This window comes from Oncorhynchus mykiss, chromosome 15, assembly GCF_013265735.2.
Source record: "Oncorhynchus mykiss isolate Arlee chromosome 15, USDA_OmykA_1.1, whole genome shotgun sequence".
Lineage (NCBI taxonomy): Eukaryota > Metazoa > Chordata > Actinopteri > Salmoniformes > Salmonidae > Oncorhynchus > Oncorhynchus mykiss.
In genome coordinates this window covers 66586619-66612978 of record NC_048579.1, presented here as the reverse complement: position 1 = coordinate 66612978, position 26360 = coordinate 66586619, and the positions used below count along the sequence as shown (strand labels likewise).

Sequence of the window (26360 nt, the reverse complement as noted above, 5' to 3'; positions counted from 1 at the left end):
AGAAAGTGCTCTGGGCAGATGAAACCAAAATTGAACTTTTTGGCAACAATGCAAAACGTTATGTTTGGCGTAAAAGCAACACAGCTCATCACCCTGAACACACCATCCCCACTGTCAAACATGGTGGTGGCAGCATCATGGTTTGGGCCTGCTTTTCTTCAGCAGGGACAGGGAAGATGGTTAAAATTGATGGGAAGATGGATGGAGCCAAATACAGGACCATTCTGGAAGAAAACCTGATGGAGTCTGCAAAAGACCTGAGACTGGGACGGAGATTTGTCTTCCAACAAGACAATGATCCAAAACATAAAGCAAAATCTACAATGGAATGGTTCAATAATAAACATATCCAGGTGTTAGAATGGCCAAGTCAAAGTCCAGACCTGAATCCAATCGAGAATCTGTGGAAAGAACTGAAAACTGCTGTTCACAAATGCTCTCCATCCAACCTCACTGAGCTCGAGCTGTTTTGCAAGGAGGAATGGGAAAAAAATGTCAGTCTCTCGATGTGCAAAACTGATAGAGACATACCCCAAGCGACTTACAGCTGTAATCGCAGCAAAAGGTGGCGCTACAAAGTATTAACATAAGGGGGCTGAATAATTTTGCACGCCCAGTTTTTCAGTTTTTGATTTGTTAAAAAAGTTTGAAATATCCAATAAATGTCGTTCCACTTCATGATTGTGTCCCACTTGTTGTTGGTTCTTCACAAAAAAAATACAGTTTTATATCTTTATGTTTGAAGCCTGAAATGTGGCAAAAGGTCGCAAAGTTCAAGGGGGCCGAATACTTTCGCAAGGCACTGTAGTGCTGTCTCTCACCTCCCCTGTCAGTATCCCTTAACAGACACCCCAACCTCCTGGGAAACAAACCCAAACCACCTGGGACACCACAGCACCTCTTTACTGCTGTCAAACACGAGGAAAATACAATACTGAGGTACACATTTGTTGGTGTCAGAGAGTACTTGTTGTGTAATTGTATTTGGGAAGTGTTTGTCTGGTTAGTAGAAAGGTTTGGAATGTAATGCTGGATAGTTGAATCCATGTTGTGAATATTTCATTGGACATTGTGTGTTGGATGACATGAAATTGTTGCATGCTGTCAATAGCAGATAAGAGAAAATTATAATGAACACCTCAACTCCTTACTTGACCTTCACACTAACAAGACTTTCTAGCCCACACAGCTTTGACACCTGCTACAGAACTGTAGCGATGCGGGTCTACTGTACAGTACACCAAGCAACATATTCTCAACACTGGGGAGGTTGCTAAGGATTCAACCTCCTATGAAAACAACCTAACCAGAGAAATGGCAAAGTGATGTTTCTATGACAACATGGTACACAGTTGAACCAAATGATTTTGATGGCCTAGTTGGTTAAAGTGTGATACTCCCATCACCAGATACCAGATTTGGCCCATTTAAAAGCAGGTTAAATCACTACATGTATATCCATATTTCTGGGGGGAATGATTTCATATCAGAAGCCTCCCTATTAAAATAATAGAGGAAACACTAATACTGACCAGCTAATTTCCTATCTGCACCAGGGGAAGTCACCTCAAATATCCCCTCCCTTCTCCACCCATTGTAATTCTCATGTCAGACCAAATTTAGGAGGTAAAACCCTGGCAGGATTCTCCTCTGTAATAAAAGGATATCACTCCGACCTTCACGTCGCTCACCTCCCCTGAGAGGAGGAACCAATGACCCAACATGGAGGACAGACTCATCAGATTTGCCCATTTTGCCGAATCATCTCAGACTTTTTATGTTAATGTCTTGAGACTTGAGGTAGTTTAGTAGTTTGTGTTGTTTCTTGTAGCGTCCTTGAACGTTTGAACTCTTTTGTCAGGGTTGTATAGTCCCAGTAAAGAAAGGAAAGGCTCCCACACTAATGCTGCTCATTTAACTATCTTTCTATCTACAGTATGTCATACCCAGGTCTGTGTGGGATGAGCATATCACTGTATAGCTGTGATACAGTGTGTGTGTGTGTGTGTGTGTGTGTATTATTATTATGTGTGTGTGTATGTATATGTGTGTGTGTGCTTAGCAAACAGCAGCATGGCTGATTCACAACCCACAGGGATGAGAGGGTGGATCCCACATAATGCCATAAAGTCATAAAGCCATACAGCTATACAGCCATATAGTTACACAGCCACACAGCCACATAGCCATACATCCACATAGCCATATAACCACACAGCCATATAGCCATACAGCCACACAGCCACACGGCTATACTGCCACACAGCCACATAGCCATATAACCACATAGCCACACAGCCACACAGCCACACAGCCATATAGCCATACAGCCACACAGCCACTCGGCTATACAGCCATACGGCCATGCAGCCATACAGCCACACAGCCATACAGCCATACAGCCACACAGCCATACAAATGTGAGGATGCTGATGATTATACATCCCCCATTACTACTATGATGACCAACTGATGGCACACACACTCTGTGAAATGACTCATCATTTCTCTTATCTTAATGAGGCGCTGGACAAGACTGGACAAGACTGGGCACTTAATGAAACTTCAAGGAATTGAAGCTGCTGAGCTCTGTTACCAGGAATGCTTTGTAATTGGCTAGTTAGGAAAACACAAACATCCATTAGCATCCTAGCTTCAATCAGGGGGTCAATGTAATGGTTTAAAGGGGTTAAATAATTGCAATACGACAAGGTTGTAGTGTGACACCTATGTGCATATACATGTTTGTGTGTGGCTAACTGTCTGTGTGTGGAAGTCTGTGTTTGTGTGTGGATCACTGTGTCTGAATCACTGTGTTTGTGTGCGAGTCTGTATGCGTGTGCGTGTGCATGTGTGTGTGCGTGCGTGTGAGAGAGAGAGAGACAGGGTGTGTGTGTGTGTGTGTGTGTGTGTGTGTGTGTGTGTGTGTGTGTGTGTGTGTGTGTGTGTGTGTGTGCGCGTGTGTGTGTGCGTGCGTGCGTGCGTGCGTGTGTGTGTGAGAGAGAGCGCGAGAGACAGGGAGTGTGTGCACGTGTGTGGGCACGTGTGTATTTGACAAATATAGAGATGGAGAGACAGGATGCTTTTTATGGTGGTGATCTGGTGGAAGGGTGATGTCCAGGGACCGTAGGCTGCAGATCTCTGATAGCGTCGGTGATGACAAGGATAAAAGTGGTTTGAAGCCGAAGCGACAGATCTCGTGGCTGACTGGCTGGCTGGCTCTGTCCGGGCTCTCATTATTCCCTATCAGTGGCAATCTGGAACCATCTCTCTGCCTCTCAAGCTGCTCTCTGGGGTGTAAATGGATGGACCAGTCAAGCTGCAAAAGCCAATGCCCTGTGGTGGTGGCACGGCATCCTGGACTGTAGGGAGAGGGACCTCTACATGGGGCTTGATTATGATATTATTCATGAAATCATATATAATAAAGGTGAAATCCTACGGCTCTCTGTTTCTTTCCTCTCTTACTCTCACTCTATTTCCCTCTCTCTCTCTCTCTCTCTCTCTCTCTCTCTCTCTCTCTCTCTCTCTCTCTCTCTCTCTCTCCTCTCCTCTCCTCTCCTCTCCTCTTCTCCCTTGCTCCTTTTTACACACACTCTCCATTTCAATCGTATGATAACAAAATGCCATTCTAAACTTCATGCCAACCATTTAACATGGAGAACGTTATGAGGTAACCATTAAGGTATCTTTACTTTTACTCAAGTATGACAATTGGGTACTTTTTCCACCACTGCTTAGCAGGCTTCACACCATCTGGTATGGATTTAGCATAAGCCCTGCATTTAAGCCAGGCACAGGAGGGCACACACCCACGTTACTGGCCTGTGGAGGCTCACAAAACGGGTGTGCAGGAAAAAGGGTGTTTACTTGAAACGGAGACTGGAGGGGTGGCCAGACCCATGCTGACTAGACCCCAAGAGAGAAAGAGAGAATATGTATGTATGGTGGGTGGATGATGTATCATGTGTGGATGTGTTATTTTACCAATACTCTTACAGTACATCTACACATACAGTACAACATCTCTCCATCATTAGTCCGACTTACATTAGCTCTGGTGTGCTACAGTGTAAGACCCAAAGTCCCTAGGAATCAAATGTTTACCATCGTTTCTTTCTCTCCTTCCTTGTCGAGATATCGAATATTAAACCGTCTTAACGGGTACAACACTTAAACCACAGTTCTCAGTGGAGCTCTTCTGTAATGACTTCTTCTTTAGTGCTGTGATTGTCGACTTGAGTCAGATAACCATGACAGGACAGAATTAAAGTCCCTCCGAGACGAAGGATTTGAACAGCTGTGTTCGTGGCGGTTTGTTGTCTTTCTTGCTGATGCACTATGGTTATTTTCAGAGATAGAGGGCCGGTTTGGTCCCAAGCGGAGGATGGGAAGAAAAAACAATGCCGAAGTCATCGCACAACACAGGATAAACCGTTTACTGAATGCACAATTTTAATTGCCTGCCTTTGAGCTGTGTTTACTGAAAGATTGAATTGGTCTGAAATAAGACGTTTCAGTTCATCCCACTGTAAGGTCCTTGTCCGAAGCATTAGTGTTCCTCTGACCTGTGGTGTGAGCTAGCCTCGCTTGCGGTTGGAATGTAAAACATAGATCAGGGATGGGCAACTTTGATGGGCTGGGGGCTACAAAAAAATCAGAACCCAGCAGAGAGACATTTTTTACATTTTAGAGTAAATGTTGTGCAATTCTACACATTTTGCCATGGGGTGTAGAATTTTTTTTGCAGTTTTAAAGCAAGTTTGCTGCAATTCTACACATTTTGCCATGTGGCGGGGAGAACATTTAGCAATTTTATAACTAATTTCCTGCAATTATACAAATTTTGCCTTGGGGCAGAAAGGAAAATTTGCTGTTTTTAATATGATATCTGAGTGAGACTGACAAACAAAATCAATGGGGGCCCCCCAGCCGATCATTCGACCACAATAACAAGTTTAGATAGCTGGCCGCTAAAATAACTTAGCAATCTTAAAATGTTTTGATTACGTGGGCTAATTGATTAACTATCAGTGACGGACACAACAGAAAAACTGCTGATGCACAACCACATTTCGAAACAGCATATTGTGTATTCTACTATTAGTTCCAAAAGTTTGTTGTACTATGGGGCGGTAGGTAGCCTAGTGATTAAAGTGTTGGGCAAGTAACCAAAAGGTTGCTTGATCGAATCCCGAGCAGACAAGGTAAAAATCTGTCATTCTGCTCTTGAACAAGGCAGTTAAACCCACTGTTCCCCGGTAGGCCATCATTGTAAATAAGAATTTGTTCTTAACTGACTTGCCTAGTTAAATGAAAGTAAAATGTAATACTAATATTTTTGTGGAAAAATGATGTGAGCGCCTTCAAAAGGGGGGTCGCGGGCCAAAAGTTGCTCATCCCTAATATACTGTACATCATGCTGAATTTAGGACATGGGACTAAGGGGCGCAGTGGTCTGGGGTTATGGTCTTGTGTCATTAAGTCATAGGGCCTAATATGTGTTCATCCTGATGGATGCACTGTATAAAATAGTTTTGTGTAGATGGGTCAGCTAGACACACACAAACACACAGACTCCACCCTGGCTCTGCTGTAGACTGTCTGCACCCGCTGCCCCAGTCATTCTGACATGCCTTGGTAAACCTCTGTGCCATTACCATGCATTATGAAACGACTATCTGTTAAGTTACATAAAAGTAAAAAGCTTGCCTGAAATAGAATAGGCTACAATGGCCCTGTGTCTGCGCATAGCCCAAGTGTTACGAAACCGTGGGTCCAGTTTTCTAATAATGATCATAAAACATCATTACTGATTAAAGTCAACATTTTAATCATCCACTACAACAACTATGTATTAGAGTGAGTGAGCATTTTTACAAGGTCCACACTAACTAACATTTTCTTTGTTTTTCTGTCTTACAGAAAGAATGGTTATGTCTCAACTGCCAGACCCAAAGAGCTCTCTCTGGCCAGCTGGGCGATATGCCCCCTCCACCATCTCCTGTGAAGAAGCAACTACCCACACCTACCCCTACCCCTCCTGCCTCCCCTGCCAAAGTCCCTGACTCCCCAGCTGCTGCTGCCTCTCCATTAACGGGGAGCCCCTCAGTCACTCAGGTAGAGGCAGCAGCAGCAAAGGAAGACACCCAGCCGCTTCCCACGTCCAAGGTAGTAGCAGAACGCACCCCGCCCCAAACACCAGACGCTGCGTCTGCAAACACAGACACCACACCCATCCCACCTGAGCATGCCACCCCTCCTTCTGATAGTGTTCCAGAGGAGAAAGAACCAGAGCAGGCTGAAACAATAGAAGCTATATCTGAGAGTATACAAGATGAGCCTGTGCCAGAGAGTGTAGTGGAGAGTGCTGTTGAGGCCCTGGCAGTGGAGAAAGACCCAGAGCAGGCTGAAGCGATGGAAGCTATGTCTGAGACTATGTTGTATGAGCCTGTGACAGAGAGTGTAGTGGAGAGTGCTGTCGAAGCCTCAGTGGTGGAGAAAGACCCAGAGCAGGCTGAAGCAATAGAAGCTATATCTGAGAGTATACGAGCTGAGCCTGTGCCCGAGAGTGTAGTGGAGAGTGCTGTTGAGGCCCCGGCAGTGGATCATCCAGAGAGTATGCCAGAGAAAGTTACAGAAGAACAGTCACCACCCGACACTACTCAGGCAGAATCAGATTTCCAGCCTACAGTTGTAGAGGAGCCTGTCATTGCTCCCCCTGTAGAGAATAAGTCAGAAAAGCCTGTTGAGGCAGCACCCGAGCCAACTCCAAGCCCAGATAAAGTGCAGAGTGAGTCTACACCAGAGGAGATCTCACCGGCTCCCTCTGCAGGTAGTGAGAAAGAGGAGCCCATCCTAGAGAAGGTTCTTGAAGAGGAAGCTAAGCCGATAGAGCCAGAGGTGATTCCAACACCTGAAACGGTCACACAGGAAACTTCTGTCCAACCTGACCAATCACCAGAGCCTGTACCGCCAGCTCCTGTAGTCACTGAGGAAGAAGAGAAAGCAGTGGTGATTGAGGAAAAACCTAGGCAGCCACCTAAAGCTGAGGAGAAAGCTCCTACACCTCCTGCAGTCACCGAGCAGGAGGAGAAACCTAAAGAGCCAGAGCCTCAAGCAACTATTGTTGAACAGCCTCCAACTGAGGTGTCTTCAGTACATACAGGTCCAGTAGCAGAGAGTTCAGATGTGAAGATGGCTGTGGAGACAAAGATGCCAGAGGTGGCTCCTGCTCCACCAGTTAAGGTTGTAGAGAATTCGGCCGCAGCTCCCAAAGCCACTAATGAGCCGGTAGAGGATTGTTTATCTCCCAAACCAGCAGAGCTAGAGCCTGTGCCTTCACAAAAAGAGGAGGTACCCCCTGCGGTAGAAGAAACTCCCCCTGTAGTTGCTGAGAATGAACAGCCTAAAGAGGTAGAGACCGTTCCACAAACTGAGGCAGTTGAGTCTGTAGCCCCATCTCCTCCTCTAGTTACTGATAAAGTTGAGAAGAAGCCTGTAGAGAAGGAGGAAGAGTCAATTCAGCCAGCCCAAGTTGAGGAGAAGCCTGTAGAGGAGGAGGAGTCAATTCAGCCAGCCCAAGTTGAGGAGAAGCCTGTAGAGAAGGAGGCAGAGCCAATACCGCCAGCCCAAGTTGAGGATAAACCTGTAGAGAAGGAGGCAGAGCCAATACCGCCAGCCCAAGTAGAGGAGAAGCCTGTAGAGAAGGAGGCAGAGCCAATTCAGCCAGCCCAAGTAGAGGAGAAGCCTGTAGAGAAGGAGGCAGAGACAATACCGCCAGCCCAAGTAGAGGAGAAGCCTGTAGAGAAGGAGGCAGAGCCAATACCGCCAGCCCAAGTTGAGGAGAAGCCTGTAGAGAAGTTGGCAGAGCCAATTCAGCCAGCCCAAGTTGAGGAGAAGCCTGTAGAGAAGGAAGCAGAGCCAATTCCGCCAGCCCAAGTTGAGGAGAAGCCTGTAGAGGATGAGGCAGAGCCAATTCAGCCAGCCCAAGTTGAGGAGAAGCCTGTAGAGAAGGAGGCAGAGCCAATTCTGCCAGCCCAAGTTGAGGAGAAGCCTGTAGAGAAGGAGGCAGAGCCAATTCAGGCAGCCCAAGTTGAGGAGAAGCCTGTAGAGAAGGAGACAGAGCCAATTCCGCCAGCCCAAGTTGAGGCAAAGCCTGTAGAGAAGGAGGCAGAGCCAATACCGCCAGCCCAAGTAGAGGAGAAGCCTATAGAAAGTGAGGCAGTAGTAAAGAAAGTACCAGAGGCTTCTCCTGCACCTCCTGCTGCTGAACCAGAAAACGTTAGCCCTGAGAGAGAAACAGTGGTTGAACCAAGCCCAGAAGTCAAAGCCGAGGAGTCAGTTTCACCATCCCCTTTTGAGAAAAAAGTCCCTGAACAGCTCCCAGAACCTGAACCACAATCAGCTAAAGTTGATCAGATCCCACCTCAGGAGGCTGTAGAAGCTCCAGCACCAGTAGTAGAAAAAAACACAAATGAAACTGAAACGGAGGCTGGAGCAGAACGTGTAGGTCAGAAAGACGAAAATCTGACATCTGTGGATACAAAGGATGAACCAGAGCCAACAGCAGATAATAAGGCTGAAAAATCCCAGGATGAGTCTACTCCTCCAGCTTCTGAAGCTAAAGAGGAAGAAAAGGTCAAAGCAGAGCACTTAGAACGAGCTATAGAGGCAGCGTCACTATCATCTGCTGCTAGTGAGCCACAAGCCCCTGAGAACATTTCTGAGGAGAAACCCACACAGGAAGGAAAAGAAGCTGCAAGCATAGCTGAAAATAAACAAGAGGTGTCTATAGCTGAGAGTAGGGAGCCAACTCCTACTGTGTGTCATGAGAAAGCAGTGCAAGAGAAAGAATTATCCAAAGATGAATCCAAGCAAACTCCAAAGACAGACTCTGTGTCTGAGAGCATTCAGCCAGAGAAAGAGAAAGTGGTTGTGTCACCACCTGTAGTTAGTGAAAAGCAAGAAAATGTTTCAGTATCAGAGGTGAAAGCTGTGAGTGACAGACAGGGCAGCGTAGAAGACAAAACAATACCAGAGCAGACTAAAATATCTGAAACTGTATCTGAAAATGAGTCTATTGCCCCAGACCCTGTAGTAGAACCTGACACCCTAGTCCCTGTAGTTGGTGAACAGGACGAAGACAAACCCCTGAATGAAGAGAAGATAAGAGAGGCTGAACTGGATGCAGTTGGAGAGGTGACTGTAGTATGTAGCAACAGTAGTGGCTGAGAATTAGATGATTCAAGTCAGAAGGGATCTTTTCACAAATGTTTCTACAGACCTTTTAGTTATGCAAAATAATCTACAGACAAAAAAAGCTATCTTCCCTTTATACATCTTCAAATATCCATTTTAAATGTTCCAAATAATATGTTATGTTTATGATCAATTATGGATGATTGGCATCTACATATTTATTATACATTAATTGTGTTTTATTATTTAATTTACAGGCAATGCTGAAAGACCCTGGAGAAAAAAACACCATCGCCAAGGATAGCAGTCCCACCAGCCCCTCAGACCTTGCCAAGCTGGAGAGCACTGTCCTTCCCATACTAGAGGCCCAGGCTACACAACCAAAGGATAATTCAGACAAACTGACCGACTCACTCAAGACCAGACGCAAACTTGAGGTGCTACCCCTCTCACCTGAATCTCCCAGCACAGAGGATGACCCAGAACTCTCAGAGAAGAAGGACGCCTCAGCAAAGAAAAAGCTGCTGGTGCCGACAGACATCAGGGGTGACTCGTTGGAGGACAGCAGTGAGAGCTTAGGGAAAGATAGTCCCGTGTCAGGGGATGACGAAGACTTCATTCGTAAACAGATCATGGAGATGAGTGAGAACGAGGATGCTTCGCCGTCAGACGAAGAAAACCTCATCCGGCGAAAGATCCGCGATCATGAGAGGAAACTAATGGAGCAGGAGAAAGGGGAGGGGAAGGAGAGAAGCGCAATGGCAAAAGGCAGGCGGCTCCTCAAAAAGAACACCATCAGCCCTGAGGACGAAGATGAGCGGCAAATCTCACTGGATAAACCTGACAAGGCATGGAAAGAGGGATCAAAACCCAAAGTCTCAGACTCTCAGGAAGGGGAACAGCCTTCGGCCGATAGAGTTGTGGCAGTACGCCAATTCAGAACAATCGAGCTCAACACGACTACCACCCCTGTGCGCATATCAGATGATGGAGAGCTTGAGATGGAAAGCCTCACCAACTCCCCTGATGATCGCTCCAGGGGCGATGGGTCCTCCAGCCTGCACGCATCCAGCTTCACCCCTGGGACATCGCCTACATCCCTATCCTCTTTGGATGAGGACAGTGACAGCAGTAGTCCCAGCCGCATGCACAGTGGCGAGGGGAAACAGCACAGGAAAGCGAAGCATAGACAACAAGGCCAAGGTCTACCCACCATCGAAGACTCTTCTGAGGAAGAGGAGTTACGAGAGGAGGAGGAGCTGTTAAGAGAACAGGAGAAGCAGAAAGGCTCTGGGAAGAAGTCGAAGAAGGACAAAGAGGAGATCCGAGCTCAGAGGAGGCGGGAGCGTCCCAAAACACCGCCCAGCAACCTCTCTCCCATTGAAGATGCCTCCCCAACAGAAGAGCTGAGGCAAGAGGCAGAGATGGAGGAGTTCAGGCGATCATCCTTATCCGATTTCTCTCCCAGCATCGAGTCAGAACCAGAGGGAGTTGAGATCAATGCTGCAAAGATTGCAGCAGTACAGAAAGTATACCAACTTCCTACATCTGTTTCTCTCTACTCTCCAACAGCTGATCAAGGTGCTAATAAAAGCCCTGAAAAACGAGCCCTGAAAACTGCAGACGAAGCCTACGAAGATATCATGCTAAAGGCTAAAACACCCACAAAGGAAAAGGTGGACACCCCTCCGGGGAAAGAGTCCCTCTATGGTGGGATGCTGATAGAAGATTATGCCTATGAGTCTCTTGTTGATGGAAATGGAAAGAAAGTCCAGCAGCAGGAGCCTGAGAAAATCTCAGTGCCAGCTCAGCCCAAAATACTGAGATCTCCAGATGAGGTTTACGAAGACATGATGGAGAAGAAGAAAGAATTCATGCAGCTGGAGCAGGAACTGAAAAAAGCACAGTCCGTGTCAGATAGACCCATACCAGAGATTGTATTGCAACCCACTGAGCCAACCAGATCCACGAGTGTTACAGTTACTATAGGCAAGGATGGGAAACCACTGCTCGATGCTGAGGCTACGTATGAGGAACTCATGAAGAAAGTTCTGACTCCTGGGACTAGCCCGACACAGCAGGGTCCTGATATATCTGGGGCGGCCTCTGGTGGTGAGTTCGAAGGTACTGAATCCAGAAGGGCTCTGCGTCCCATACCAGACCTGAGGGTTACACAGTGCTCCTCAGGGGAGGAGGATGCCGATGAAGAGGCCACTGAGAACAAAAGTCAAGATAAGCCAAAGACTTCATCAGACATTCCTAAAGCTGATCAGGCACCCTTAACAGCTGCTGCAGAAACTGAGTCCAAATCAGTTGCTTGCAAGGTCCCCCCATCAACAACTTCAGACCAACCACAGACCCAATTTGAAACTTCCCAGGCTGACCAGCCTCTGGACATAACCCAACAGGATGTCATGGACTTGTCTAGTATGAAGTCCGCAGCCCCTGCTGTTGCCAGTGTATCGCCCTTACCCACCGTCCCTCAGTACACCCCCACTGTCCCCAGTGTAGTGTCGACCACCCCACCAGTGCCCCCGAAACCAGCCATCCTGCACAGGGCTCTGTCTCAGGAAAAAGCAGACATTCCTGAACCCCCTCCACTGCCCCCTCCCACCATGCCAAAGCCATCGGTTTACCCCAGGAAACCCCCTGTTCCGCTTCCATCTCAGGCTATAATCAGGTCAGAACATGTTGCCATGACAACAGCCCAAGGGTCGCCGGTAAGACAGCCTCATGTCCCCCCACCGGTTCCTCCAAAGCCAGCCATCCCTGCTGGAATGGGGTACAGCCACAGGCCAGGGGAAAACGTCAAACCACCCCTTGCTCCAAAACCTGTCTCTCAGCCTGGCTCTCCTGCCCACATCCAATATCCAAGACCCACTGCCCTCCACACAGGCCATGCTGATATAGCCCTGAATCTGAGCCCCTCAGCTGAAAGCAGGCCAGGTCACTTCTCAGGTCATTCCTCGGGTCACTCCTCGGGTCACCCATCCCCCACTTCTCCGCGATACGGCAATCGACACGAAACTTATGTGGTTATAACTCTGCCATCCCAGCCCAACTCTCCAGTGGAAGGGATCACCACCCAGGCCCCATCCAGTCCTGGTCCAGCATCTCCTTCAAGACATGCCCAACCTCCACCTCAAACTCAAACACAGTATCAACCACAACCTCAACCCCAGAAACAACCACAGCCACCTCCACCACACACAAATAGGATGCCCCTGGCATTCACTCGCATCACTGAGTCCATGGAAAGTCAAGAGATATGTGGGCCAGAGAAAGTTGTGTCAAGTTCCTGTCATGTCATTGAGGCTATTTCAGCATCCGCTCCACCCCCAGAGGTCAGGTTAGGGCAGGTCACTCAGTTTGTGACGACAGAAGTTCAAAGAACCATGGTGTCTGTCCGACACGAAAGGTCACCGCCTCCACCTCCGGCCCCAAGAGCGAACGGTGTTCCAATCTCACTGGAGAAACCTAAACCACAACAGACACAGAGTCTCCAGGGCTACCAGCCAGGGGAGGTAGTAGACCTTCGTACCATGAAGGTGAATTCAGAATCGGCCATGAAAGTGGTGGATCTGTCTTCTTCAGATGTTAGACGCCAGTCCTTGGCCACAGACATCAGCGGTCGTCAGACAAGCGCAGTGCAGTCCCCAGTGGTAAATCTCAGCACTGAGTCGACCAGTGTTTCCATAGTGACTGACAGCATCACCATAGTTACATGTGCTGCCACCATACAAAGTTACGAAAATACCAACATATCCCAAGTCCCTTCTCTGCCCCTTCAGCTTACAACCACAAACAAAGCCTTCGAGCCTGTTTGTCAGATTATCTATCGGCCCATAGATGCACAGCCCACAACCAGCAACAATGCTGAGATCCCGATTAACCTTTCTCTAGGACCTGGCACAGGCTTAGGGTCATTCCAGCCACCTGTCACTATCGCCCCTACCCCTGCCCCAGGGTGTGTGGCTAATGGTCTGAGCGTCGGGATGCCGACAGTAGCAGGTGCGGTGGACCTTAGCACAGCCAAACCCTTCAACACCGTGGTTTCGGTCGACGCTTCCTCCGCGGAAGTGGTCACGGCTGTGATCACAGAGGAGGATGGGAAACCCGTGGACCTGACGGCTGGGAGAAGAGCTGTCTGCTGTGATGTTGTCTACAAGCTGCCATTTACAGGTAGCTGCACCACCCAGCAGCCCACTACTCCATTGCCCGAAGACCGCTTCGGTTACCGAGACGACCACTACCAATACGACCGCTCACCCTACAACATGAGGGGCTTCGGTGGCATCAAACCCTCCATGTCCGACACCAATCTGGCTGAGGCCGGGCTTTTCCTCTATAAGAGCAAGAACAGTTACAATTTCCATGGCACCACAGAGGGTGCAGTAGACCTGACATCCTCCAAGACATCTGATGCAGGTTTGTGCAGTGACATCGCCGACCTCTCGCTGAAATGTCACTTTGAGATGCCTCTGCTTATTCATGGCTGATCCTGTGGCATTTTAGTGCATTTTGTTGTTTCGTTCACTTCTTGTTTGCATGGACATTTTGTTTTACCTTATTTTTTCGTTCTACCTTTATGATCTTTTTTTTTTGGTACATCGATGCATGTGCTTGCATGCTGTTTGATTTGGCTCCACATCATCCATGATCTAGCAAGACTGGAGGTTTTTCCATTTTTGTTGTTGCTTTTTTATTTATTTGGATGGAGCATGGCTTTCGATGGAGCATTGCTTTCGATGGAGCATGGCTTTCTGTCTGATGTTTCACCACTAAGGCTACCTGTTGTTGTGGACTCAATAGATTTATTTTCCCCAACAGGTGTAGCTCTGGACTTCTCCACCAAAGGCTCAGGGTTATATTCAGGAATGATAATCCCCCCATATTCCCAAGCTAGAGTCAAAGGAGCTGTTGGGACACACTTTGGCACGAGCAGTGTCCTGAGATCCTCCAATGGGGTGGTGTACTCTTCAGTCTCAGTACCAATCCCATCCACCTACGCCATCACCACACAACCTGGGTCCATATTCAGTACCACTTACAACTCCCTGTCGGCGGGCATGCACACCAGCGACACCATGCCATCCCTGTCCACTCTCCAGAACCAGCCCATGACTCGGTCCCACAGCTTCATCTCCACCACCTCTGCAGATGATCAAGAGGATGTCCCCCTCAACCTGGAGCTTGCTAAAGATGGCATATCCACCTCCGTGGCCCTCAGCACCAAAACAGTCACCCTGGCCCTGGAAAGGCTGGACTCGTACACGGACGCGTCCCTGGAGGCTATCGCCGCCTCGCTGGAGGCCCTGTCCTCGCCCTGTGTGCCAGGGGAGGGCCAGTACCAGATGCAGCGTGAGATTCTGGAGATGGAGAAGTTCAAACAGCAGCGGTTGGCTGAAGAACTGGAGTGGGAGCGTCAGGAGATCCAGCGCTTCCGTGAGCAGGAACAGATGCTGGTGCAGAAGGAGCTGGAGGAGCTGCAGTCCATGAAGCAGGCCATCCTGTGCCAGCAGGAGGATGAGCGCCAGGCCCACCTCATGATGCAAAAGGAAACCTATGCCCAGCAGCAGCAGCAGCTAGAGCAGATCCAGAGGCTCCAGGAGCAGCTCCGAGCACAGCTGGAGGAGCAGAAGTTCCGGAAGATGTACCCGGGGGAGGTGTTGCTGGGGCATGGCCAGCAGGAGGCAGTAGTCCTGGGGCCGGATGGCACCGAGCTAGCCCGGAAAATCATGGATAGTGGGTGTCAGACGGACGACGAGGACAGTGTTGTCGATAAAGCCTACACGGCAGGGAGGAAGAAGAGAAGCACGGCCAAGAAGAGCGTAGACAGCTGCGTGCAGACGGACGATGAGGACCAGGAGGAGTGGGAGCCTGCTCGGGCCAGACGTAGCAGGCCCCGCACGTCAAGGGGGGACAGAGGCGGACAGACTTCCGATATATCCATTCAGGCTCACTCTGAGATCTCCATACAGACGGACTCTGCAGGGAATGTAAGAATGGACACCAGGATGGAGCTCTCCGACTCGGAAAGTCCACATTGGGAAGACAAGAGACGGCCCACGCCCTTGGAGATAGAACAGTCTGGCCACCTCAGAGCTGACCCCTCCTCACTTCAGGCCCCGCCCAAATCCCCCAATGTTCTCTACTCCCCCATATCCCCCTGCATATCCCCAAGCAAATCCCTTGAGTTTGTGTCCTATGAGAAATCACTGGGTGATACAAGCCCACAGAGAATAAGAGGGAGTACTGATCCGACCAAAGTCTCTCCAACCGGCAGCCCCAAGGGACCTAAGGCCATGCAGAGATCCATGTCCGACCCCAAGCCCATGAGTCCAACTGGAGAGGAGAGGGCATCATCCAGTTTCCAGTATGGCGAAGGTTCCTCCGTGAGTTCTGGTTTAATCATTGTTTGCAATTGTGATGTGTTCTATTCAAATGGGCATAGAGTCTCTCCCTTAGACACGCAGGCTTTGTATAAAGGTCAGTTTTCTCACCCCAGGGAGAAACGGTACAAAGGGCGCTAACTCTTGCATATTATTATTTATAGATAATTGGGTTTATTTTGTCATTTTATATTAAGACAACTAGAGTTAGAGTTTTTTGAAGTATGATATACTGTGACATTGGACAAACAAAGTAGAGCATAATCCAGGATAATGTTCTGTTTTGAAACCAGATTTGGTTGCATTTCTGTTCTGTTTTGAAACCAGATTTGGATGAATTTCTGTTCTGTTTTGAAACCAGATTTGGATGTATTTCCAGGTTGCACTTCTTGTCATAACACTACTCCACTATTGCCCTGAAAATGATGTCTTATTGCAGTTCCGTTTCTCTCATACACATCTAATGTAGCCCCCAGCTTGCTATTCATTTGGCGAGTTTGCTGTCTAAATTCATATGAGCCTCTCATAGAATGCCCTTTCAAAGGCATTGCTGCACTAAAGCTGATATATTTATATTGGCATTTTAGTTTGAAGGCAAAGCCCGCAAGACTGGAGGCAATTTTCTAGAAGAGTTTCCATTTTTCACATTTCATACATTGAGTCATTGCACAGTGCCTCTTCAATGTGATTTGGGACTGGTAGCATCCTTGGTAGATATCCCACATTCTTTCTTTCCAACCAGACTAACTAGATCAGGGTATATTTCAGGTACTGCAAATGACTTGGTCCAAAGGTTACAGCTATTCCTTTAGTATCTACTAGTTGTATTAAAGCATATCATTTTTTTTTCATTCAACTTGTTTCCATGGGACCGGTTGCAGACATAGTCAAAATGTACTGAAAGATGATTAAGTTAAGATATATACTTACAGTAGTTACAGTAGGTTATAAATACTAGAGTTGGGCGGTATCCAGAGACAGTGCCTTTGGAAAGTATTCAGACCCCTTGACTTTTTCCAAATTTTGTTACGTAACAGCCTTATTCTAAAATTGATTTTTTTTAAATATATCCCCCATCAATCCACACACAATACCCCATAACGACAAAGCAAAAACAGTTTTTTTATAATAAAAATGTATTACAATAAAAAACGGAAATATCACATTTCCGTAAGTATTCAGACCATTTACTCAATACTTTGTTGAAGCACCTTTGGCAGCGATTACAGCCTCAAGTCCTCTTGGATATGACGCTACAAGCTTGACACACCTGCATTTGGGTAGTTAATCCCATTCTTCTCTGCAGATCCTCTCAAACTCTGTCAGGTTGGATGGGGAGTGTCGCTGCACAGCTATTTTCAGGTCTCTCCAGAGATGTTCAATCGGGTTCAGGTCTGGGCTCTGGCTGGGCCACTCAAGGGCATTCAGAGACTTGTCCCAAAGCCACTCCTGCGTTGTATTGGCTGTGTGCTTAGGGGCGATGTCCTATTGGAAGGTGAACCTATGCCCCAGTCTGAGGTCCTGAGTGCTCAGGAGCAGGTTTTCATCAAGGATCTCTCTGTACTTTTCTCTGTTCATCTTTGCCTCAATCTTGACTAGTCTCCCAGTCCCTGCCGCTGAAAAACATCCCCACAACATGATGCTACCACCACCATGTTTTACCGTAGGGATGGTGCCAGGATTCCTCTAGACGTGACCCTTGGCATTCAATCTTGGTTTTATCAGATCAGAAAATATTTTTTCTCACGATCTGAGAGTCTTTAGGTGTCTTTTGGCAAACTGCCATGTGCCTTTTACTGAGGGGTTGCTTCCGTCTGGCCACTCTACCATAAAGGCCTGATTGGTGGAGTGCTGCAGAGATGGTTGACCTTCTGGAAGGTTCTCCTATCTCCACAGAGGGACTCTAGAGCTCTTTCAGAGTGACCATCGGGTTCTTGGTCATCTCCCTTCTCCCCCGATTACTCAGTTTGGCCGGGCTACCAGCTCTAGGAAGCTGTCATCAAGGCAAAAGGTGGCTATTTTGAAGAATCTCAAATATAATATATATTTAGATTTGTTTAACACTTTTTGGTTTACTACATGAGTCCATATGTGTTATTTCATAGTTTTGATGTCTCCACTATTATTCTACAATGTAAAAAATAGTAAAAATAAAGAAAAACCCTTGAATGAATAGGTGTGTCCAAACGTTTGCCTGGTACTGTATATATGTTTTATATCTATATTGTGCAGATTGCTGAGGATTTTATTTATTTAATCCATTTCAGAATAAGGCTGTAACATAACAAAATGTGGAAAAAGTTAAAAGGTCTGAAAACTTTCCGAAGGCACTGTATGGTATACCAGCCAAGCATTATACATACTTAATCAAGCCTCTCATTTTACCTCTGGCCCTCTCCCGGGGTATATAAATCAGTTTTCTGCCTGAGTGATACACCACTGAGCTCCTCATACTGTACATACAAGGGGTGGACAAACAGCTGAGCTTGAAGGAAAGTAATGATATGCCACAGATCCATAGGCGTTTAATGTGAATAAATGACATATTTTGAGGCTGCTCTTAAGGTAGTGAGTAACATTTATGGCCAGGAGCACATACAGTATCATCCTGTGAAACTCACCAGCAGTCAATATGCTGTGTTTCTCAATAAGCTTTCCCTCACTCTGAGCACACCAGATTCTTGTCCGTGCCTGATTGTAATCAGGACACAGAGACACCGGGATAGAGATCCTCTTCTATTTTAGTCATCCATTCATTTAATCAGATAATTGAAATCATGAAAGATTTAACACTTCTTTCCGGTTAATTTAGTACATGTAGTAAAGGTTTGGAGAAAGTCATCATTCAGATGCTGTACCCATTCAGTGTGAAATCACAATGTGACGTTTGAGTATAAATAATTAAAGAAGCAATTTATTCTCATTTTAATAACTATTTGTTTGTTTTGGTTTTCTCCGGCAGGGCAAAAGCTCGTCGGGCAGCACCCCAACTGGCACCGGCAAGAAGGTGAAGAGGACCCTGCCCAACCCGCCCTCGGAGGAGGAGGCAACAGCCGCTGGCCAGACGGCCTACAGCACTGGTTCGGCCCGCCGTCGCATGTGCCGCAACACCAACATGGCGAGGGCCAAGATCCTGCAGGATATCGACCGAGAGCTGGACATGGTGGAGCGTGAGTCGTCCAAGCTCCGCCACAAGCAGGCGGAGCTGGACGAAGAAGAGAAGGAGATCGACGCCAAGCTACGCTACCTGGAGATGGGCATCAACCGCAGGAAAGACGCCCTCCTCAAGGAGAGGGAGAAGAGGGAGCGGGCCTACCTGCAGAGCGTGGCCGAGGATCGTGACTACATGTCAGACAGCGAGGTCAGCAACATCCGGGAGACACGGAGCGGCCGTGGCAGTGGAGAAGATGATGAGATGGGAAGTCACGGGCTGGAGCGCCCCAGGACGGCACCCCAGTCAGAGCTGGATGATTTTGTGCCACCACAGACCACACACGAGGCCCAGTACGGCACGTACTCCCAGTACCAGTACCCACTGAGCCAGACGCTGTACCAGCAGCAGTCACTCTACCAATCTCCCCAGTCCTACCAGTCTCAGTCCATCTATTCCTCAGTCCCATCCCTGTCTAGCTCCCAGCAGCAGAGCTACCACCAGATGCTCCTTCTCCAGCAGAAGGCAGCCAGGCAGGCGGCCCTGATCCAAGAGTTGGACGCGTCGTCAAAGTACGAAATCATCAGCCGACAGCCCGACCCCGTGTCCTCTGCCTACATGGGAGGGGTCAGGTACGACAAGTACGGTAACCACTTGGACCTCCGGGCCCTGGAGGTGGGGGGCAGTATGGCTGGCAGCCCCATGTCCAACGTGTCGGCCGACTCCTTCTATGGAGACGTGGAGCACCACCACCACACTCCACGAAGCTACGTCCTCCTAGAAGATGCGGCAGAGCTGGCCAAGAGCTCCACGAGTCTGGCTTCATCCAGCTACGCCCAGGCCGAGAAGGAGCTGGCTAAGGCAGAAAGGCTGTTGCGAAGAAGTGCAGCCGACTTGACCTCCACCGACTACCTGGGCTCCAGCTCCAGGCTCCACTCCGGGTATGGAAAGACCCCAGACGATGAAGACTCCATGGACGACCCCTACGAGCTGAAGCTCCTCAAGCAGCAGCTGAAACAGGAGTTCCGGAGGAGCACAGGGGGAACAGAGAGCCTGGACCCGCTGACGGGTCTCTCCCACAACTACTACGGCACCCCCAGCTCGGGTGTCTCCTCCTCCCAGAGTTACTCCCAAAGACACTACCCCAAGACAGAGAAATACAGCATCAGCCGGCTGACCCTAGAGAAGCAGGCAGCCAAGCAGCTCCCGGCATCCATGCTGTACCAGAAGCACAAAGCCCCGCTGACCGACCCCAAAGTCTCCAAGTACTCCTCGATGCAAGACGGCAGGAGTCTGGAGACAGACTATACCAGCTATTTAGGGTCCAGTAACGTTAGCGCCTCTCCCAGATCCAGCCGGCTCCTTCAGGACGAGATCACCTTTGGACTACGCAAGAACATTGCAGAGCAGCAGAAGTACCTGGGCTCCACGTTGGGTGCCAACCTGGCTGGCTCGCTCAACTTCGGCCAGAGCCTGGCCTTGGACTCGACTTCCTACCCCAGTGGCAGCCGGTCACGGCCCTCTTCTAGGCCCAACTCTGTCTATGGCCTGGATCTCTCACTCAAACGGGACCCATCCAGTTCCTCTTTGAGGCTCAAGGGGGACGGCGAGGCGGCCTCAGACAGCTACCAGATGCCATCAGGGCGTGCCAAGCCCACCAGCCTGCCCATCGTGCAGGGCGGCCGGGGGCGCATCCCCATCTTGGCGCAGAACTCTGAGGAGGAGAGCCCGTTGAGTCCTGTGGGCCAGCCTATGGGCATGGCGCGGGCGTCAGCGGGGCCCCTGCCGCCCATCTCGGCCGACTCACGGGACCAGTTTGGTTCGTGCCTCTCCCTGCAGGACTCCCAGCAGCAGCAGCACCTGAGGGAAGAGCCAACGAGGGGTCGAGGCTACGTCTTGATGGACGACCTCCAGGGCACCATGTCGGACGGCGAAGGTAAACAACAATGGCATCAATTCAGAACTGTTTTCTTTCAATTTCAAACTGACTCAATATACTATCCAATATGCCACCCAATGAACCACCCACCTGCACCACCCATGACCTTTGACTTTCTTTATGTCTTATCTGTGTCTTTACTGGTTTCTTCATCTATTGTCTTTTCTGAATGTATTCATTCCCTCTTCCTTTGATTTGATGTATTAGTCTCAATACAAGGGACAAGTTGACTTTACTGAATGTAATTACTGTATTTTGTATGTGTCTATGTTGATGTCCTTTGGTGTTTAATCCCTCATTTGGGTCTCTTCTGATCTCTAAATGCATGCGATTGTGTCTTCGTTGGAATCTTTATATATATTTTCTATTTAATCTCTATGAATGTTACTCTAAAATATTCTATCACTTATAGATATGCAGAAGGTATCCTTCCTCCAAAATCATTCTGTCTCTGAAACTGATCAGCAGTTTTGTTTGCTAAATGTTGTCATTTCTGCTCTATAACTGACATACTTGAAAATATGGTTTTGTACTTTAAGTCCTAGAGGACTTCCGTAGTATTTCACAACTTGCTTGTTTATCTAATGCCCAGGTGTTGGGAGTAGAATAATCCCTCTACTTGAAAGCTCAGGTCAGATTGTGCAGGGAAATGGGAAAAGAGCCTCGCTTTCTCTGAAGTGATCAATTGAAAAAGTGCCTCTGGCTAGAAAATGTTATGGAATGTGTTTATTACTTTGTTCTTCAGATATTTGATGTTTATTTCAAATTCAGTAGTTCAGGTGAAGACATTCATAGGAATGTGTATCTGTGTGAACACTGCACGTTATGTTACATGATACATGATATATTTAGACTATGACAGGCCTATTACAGATCTATTGGAAGGTTTAAATGTATTTTGTTGTGGTAGTTAGGTACATACAGTATTATCATTGCATCAGTGCAGTATTTCTTATTTGGATGAAATACACTTGACAATTTCTAGATGATATGGGAAGGATCCTTTCTCTCTTTTCTAGAATTCTTTCTCACTTTCTTGCATGTCCATCTCTAAGGGTTTTCCAATGCATGTTATGTTAATGCATGTTCTGTTAATCTATAATAAATACATTTAATTTGCATGTGTTTGTCTGAATACGTGCATGGGTGTCATACCTTTGTTGTACACGTTTGCATGGGGAATATAATGTTTATTGTAGCATGAACAAAGCTCTTCCTGATTCTGTGATGTCACTCTTTATTCGGGTCTTTTACGCATGCTCTAACAAAATATAGGCATTACAGTTTTCTCTTTTCTCTCTCTGTTATGTCTCCATCTCTATTCTGCTGACAACCATGTCTACTTTAAATCAATTCCCTTCATAACACTGTTTAATTGATTTCATATGCAAATGAACAAAAAAATATACCGCTGTGCCAATAGGTCTTGTCATGACAGGAAATAAACCCCCTAGATCCAATATCCCTATCCCATAATAAGTGTGTAGAACTTGACCCTTTGACCTACATGATGTCATATAGCGCAGAATCCATGTTTATCAATTTCCCTTGGTTACAGCCCTAAGTGACTCCATGCTGGCACTGAACAGAGATGATCCCCGGCAATCACATGAGAATATCCCAAACGGTATAGTATTAGTTCTAGGGTGTTCTATTATCCTGCCCCGCCCTGCCCCCTACCTGTCAATCATCCATAAGCCAACATCTTAACCATTCCAGACGTCAACATGTATTTCCAATATGACTCAATGTTGGTAGATGTTAGCTGGCGTCTGTGTACCGTTTGTTCCTTATTGATGAGTCATGGAGGTTTCTTTACACCAATCGGAAATTCAAACCTGCAGTTTATCAATGCTGATCGAAAGATACAGGACCGTACATTTATTTTCACATTTACCAGCACTCTAAAAGTGAGCTACACCAGTCTAAACGTCAGACTGTTACCATGGTTACATACTGTACAGTAACTGGTGCCAGTTGTTATAAACTATGGAAAGAAAACGGACTAACCCTATACTGTGCCATATTAACTAAAAAGAGCATTGGTCAGGTTGGCATGTTATTGTGAAAAACATGCCAAACATTAATGGCAATAAATGACATCTACCATAAGATAAGTTAAAGTTATCCCTGGCGTTAAATATTTCATCAGAATAGTATTATCATTTAGCTGCTTGTCATTTATATCTTGAAATTCCCTAAATTTGTACCTTTCTTGGAGGCCTCTTTCTCTTCCTTCCTGTTTCAACTGCCCGTCCCCTCTCCAGCATGCAATCCTCTTCCAACCAATCAGAAAGCTTGTCCCCACTGATAGGTTAGAAGGGACTGATTGACAGGGTTAATGATCATGGCCTATTTGTCTCTGAAGCCTACCACCTACGGCGAGAGGAAACGGACTGGTTTGACAAACCCCGCGAGGGACGACCAGAGAACGGACAAGGGCCGGACAGGAGACAGGTGACACCCAAGCACCAACCCACACACGGCACAAAGTCATAAAGTTGAGAAATGCCCATATGCACACAGACTTTTAAAACAATGCTTTACTGTTTATTCTTTCTTGCATAAATAACCCAAACTAATTACATATATATCCATGACTACATAATTGCATGCATTTGTATCAGTAACTGCAGCTATCTGTTGAGGTGTAATAGCCTACAAAACACTTATGTAGTTTCCTGTATGTGTCTCTCAGGGGAAGGGTGTTTACTACCCCTTTCCTCACACCAGAGTCAAACTGCAGAGGGATCCCAAGGACCGCAGCGTGTCAGGTAAGGGAAACACAGTTTACCTTGCACATGGACACAATCTGTCATAAACACAGCTGTCTTCACGCAGTGACAGGTCTTAATGTTGGTCTTGACCCAAAATGGGGTAGACATTTCGTGGATCCTCTGTTGATTTGGCACATCTCCAGTCTCATCAGTCATCCATCCTGGCTCAAAATGGCGTATCATTGACACACAGGATTAGCTTTTTGCAATTAGTCAGCAGGCCACAAAGAAGGTGCTTGTTAATGTGGAGAAGTGCTAAAAATGAACCATTTGTCTGTGGGATTTGGGTGACTGTGTCAGTGTGATAAGCATGTATTTACTCTTTAGCTTAAATGACTGATCTCTAAACGACTGTGTGTCTGCGTGTGTGTGCGTGTCTGTGTGTGTGTGTCCGTGTGTGTGTGTGTGTGTGTGTGTGTGTGTGTGTGTGTGTGTGTGTCTGCGTGTCTGCGTGTGTGCGTGTCTGTGTGTGTGTATGTACAGTATGCATGTGTGTGAGTGCGTGCGTGTACATAAATGTGTATGTCTACATTCTACACTGGATACATATTCCTGTGCATGCATACTCTTAATGGGTGTCTGACCACTGTACGTGCATGGGTATAGTTGTGTGTGTTCATGCTTCTCACTCATTTGGGGGTTTCTACCTCTTAATTTCCAGGGAATGGATTGGGTATCAGAGTGGTGGGAGGTAAAGAGGTTCCAGGGACCAACGGACACATCGGAGCCTACGTAGCTAAAGTCTTACCTGGAGGAGTTGCCCAACAGACTGGGAAGATACTAGAGGGTAAGTTAACTTCACAAATCTTGGGATATATACTGCACTCCTGGGTCGTATTCATTAGGCACCAAACTGACTGAACCAGGAAGGGACTACCTGAAGGGACTACCTTCATTTTCTGCGTGGCCATAATGAATATTAAATGGTGCAAAATGAGTATATCAGTTAAGTGCTTATGTTGCTCAAAAAAACATTTGAGAGAGACATTTCTACATGTGAAATGTACTTCCCCTTTAAGAATCAATCAGTTCAAGAATCAAGTAGTCCAAGCCTGGACATAAGTGATTCTTGTCAGAAGAAGGACTCGTCTGTCTTTCTCCATCTGTCTGTTTCCTTAAATCCGTTTGTTTATCCATCCAAATCTCTCTCTGTTTACCTTTCTCTCCTGTCATTTTCTATCCTTAGTGTGTGTGTATGAATGCAGCAGTGGCTCACTGACAGATGGTTTGAGAGGAATCTGACTTGAGTGAGATGTGAGGACTGAGAGGGAACGACACGGAGACGACAAAAATAGAATTTCATTAGCATTTTGTTTTGTCACCTCCAGGCAATAGTCCAGAGAACTTTAGAGAACGAAAGGTTTGAGATATTTCACCCAAGCGCTTTCAGAATTCTGAATGTAATGATATCACAGGTTTTCTTCAATCAAAGCTCAAAATGCATTTTAAGTTTCGGAATGGCTTTGTAAGTTAGCAACTATTACTCCAGCTTAGCAATACTCACATTAGAGTTTCTGTTACTTTACTCCTGTCATCTTGACCTTCGTTCAGGGTTTACCCATATTATTTCATTACTACATCTCTGGGAATGTGCTAAAACTCAGTGGTAGGGCTATGGCCCAGAGTTGTGTAGATCTGAATCCAAACTAAGGGGCCTTAGGCACAACAAGCAGTAAGCATTGTCCATTTATCCCTCGACAGTCTCACTCCTGGCCAGTTGTCAATACAACACTACCTGAAGATGGATGGCTATGTCCTATTAACTGAAATGACTTTCATGAGACTTATTGATTTGACTGGAGGGAGACCGCATGGTGTGGTGCTGTGTATCTTTCTCTATCTCACTCTCTCTTTCTGTCTCTCTGGTCTCTCTCTGGTCTCTCTCTCTCTGGTCTCTCTCTTTCTGCCTCTCTGGTCTCTCTCTTTCTGTCTCTCTGGTCTCTCTCTGGTCTCTCTCTCTCTGGTCTCTCTCTTTCTGTCTCTCTGGTCTCTCTCTTTCTGTCTCTCTGGTCTCTCTCTGGTCTCTCTCTCTGGTCTCTCTCTTTTTGTCTCTCTGGTCGCTCTCTGGTCTCTCTCTTTCTGTCCCCCTGGTCTCTCTCTTTCTGTCCTTCTAGGTCTCTCTATGGTCTCTCTCTTTCTGTCCCTCTGGTCTCTCTCTGGTCTCTCTCTTTCTGTCCCTCTGGTCTCTCTCTGGTCTCTCTCTGGTCTCTCTCTTTCTGTCTCTCTGGTCTCTCTCTTTCTGTCCCTCTGGTCTCTCTCTGGTCTCTCTCTTTCTGTCCCTCTGGTCTCCTTCTGGTCTCTCTCTGGTCTCTCTCTTTCTTTCCCTCTGGTCTCTCTCTGGTCTCTCTCTCTGGTCGATCTCTTTATGTCCCTCTGGTCTCTCTCTGGTCTCTCTGGTATCTCTCTTTCTGTCCCTCTGGTCTCTCTCTGGTCTCTCTCTCTCTGGTCTCTCTCTTTCTCTCTCTTTGTCTCTCTCTGGTCTCTCTCTGGTCTCTCTCTTTCTGTCCCTCTGGTCTCTCTCTGGTCTCTCTGGTCTCTCTGGTCTCTCTCTTTCCGTCCCTCTGGTCTCTCTCTGGTCTCTCTCTCTCTGGTCTCTCTCTTTCTCTCTCTTTGTCTCTCTCTGGTCTCTCTCTGGTCTCTCTCTTTCTGTCCCTCTGGTCTCTCTCTGGTCTCTCTGGTCTCTCTGGTCTCTCTCTTTCCATCCCTCTGGTCTCTCTCTGGTCTCTCTCTCTCTGGTCTCTCTCTTTCTGTCCCTCTGGTCTCTCTCTGGTCTCTCTCTCTGGTCTCTCTCTCTCTCTGGTCTCTCTCTTTCTGTCCCTCTGGTCTCTCTCTGGTCTCTCTCTCTCTCCCTGGTCTCTCTCTTTCTGTCCCTCTGGTCTCTCTCTGGTCTCTCTCTCTCT

At 47.3% G+C, this 26360-nt stretch overlaps 1 protein-coding gene across 1 annotated transcript in view; it reads left to right on the top strand.

Annotated features, from left to right (window-relative positions):
* Positions 1–26360, top strand: part of LOC110519130 (protein piccolo-like) — a 65684-nt gene that overhangs the window by 17623 nt on the left and 21701 nt on the right. Inside the window, exons 3-9 of the mRNA XM_036945556.1 lie at positions 5926–6171; positions 9459–13629; positions 14032–15596; positions 18556–20680; positions 23052–23140; positions 23382–23457; positions 24122–24247. Of these exons, the coding sequence (XP_036801451.1) occupies positions 5926–6171; positions 9459–13629; positions 14032–15596; positions 18556–20680; positions 23052–23140; positions 23382–23457; positions 24122–24247 (8398 nt within the window). The remainder of the gene's footprint in view (positions 1–5925; positions 6172–9458; positions 13630–14031; positions 15597–18555; positions 20681–23051; positions 23141–23381; positions 23458–24121; positions 24248–26360) is intronic.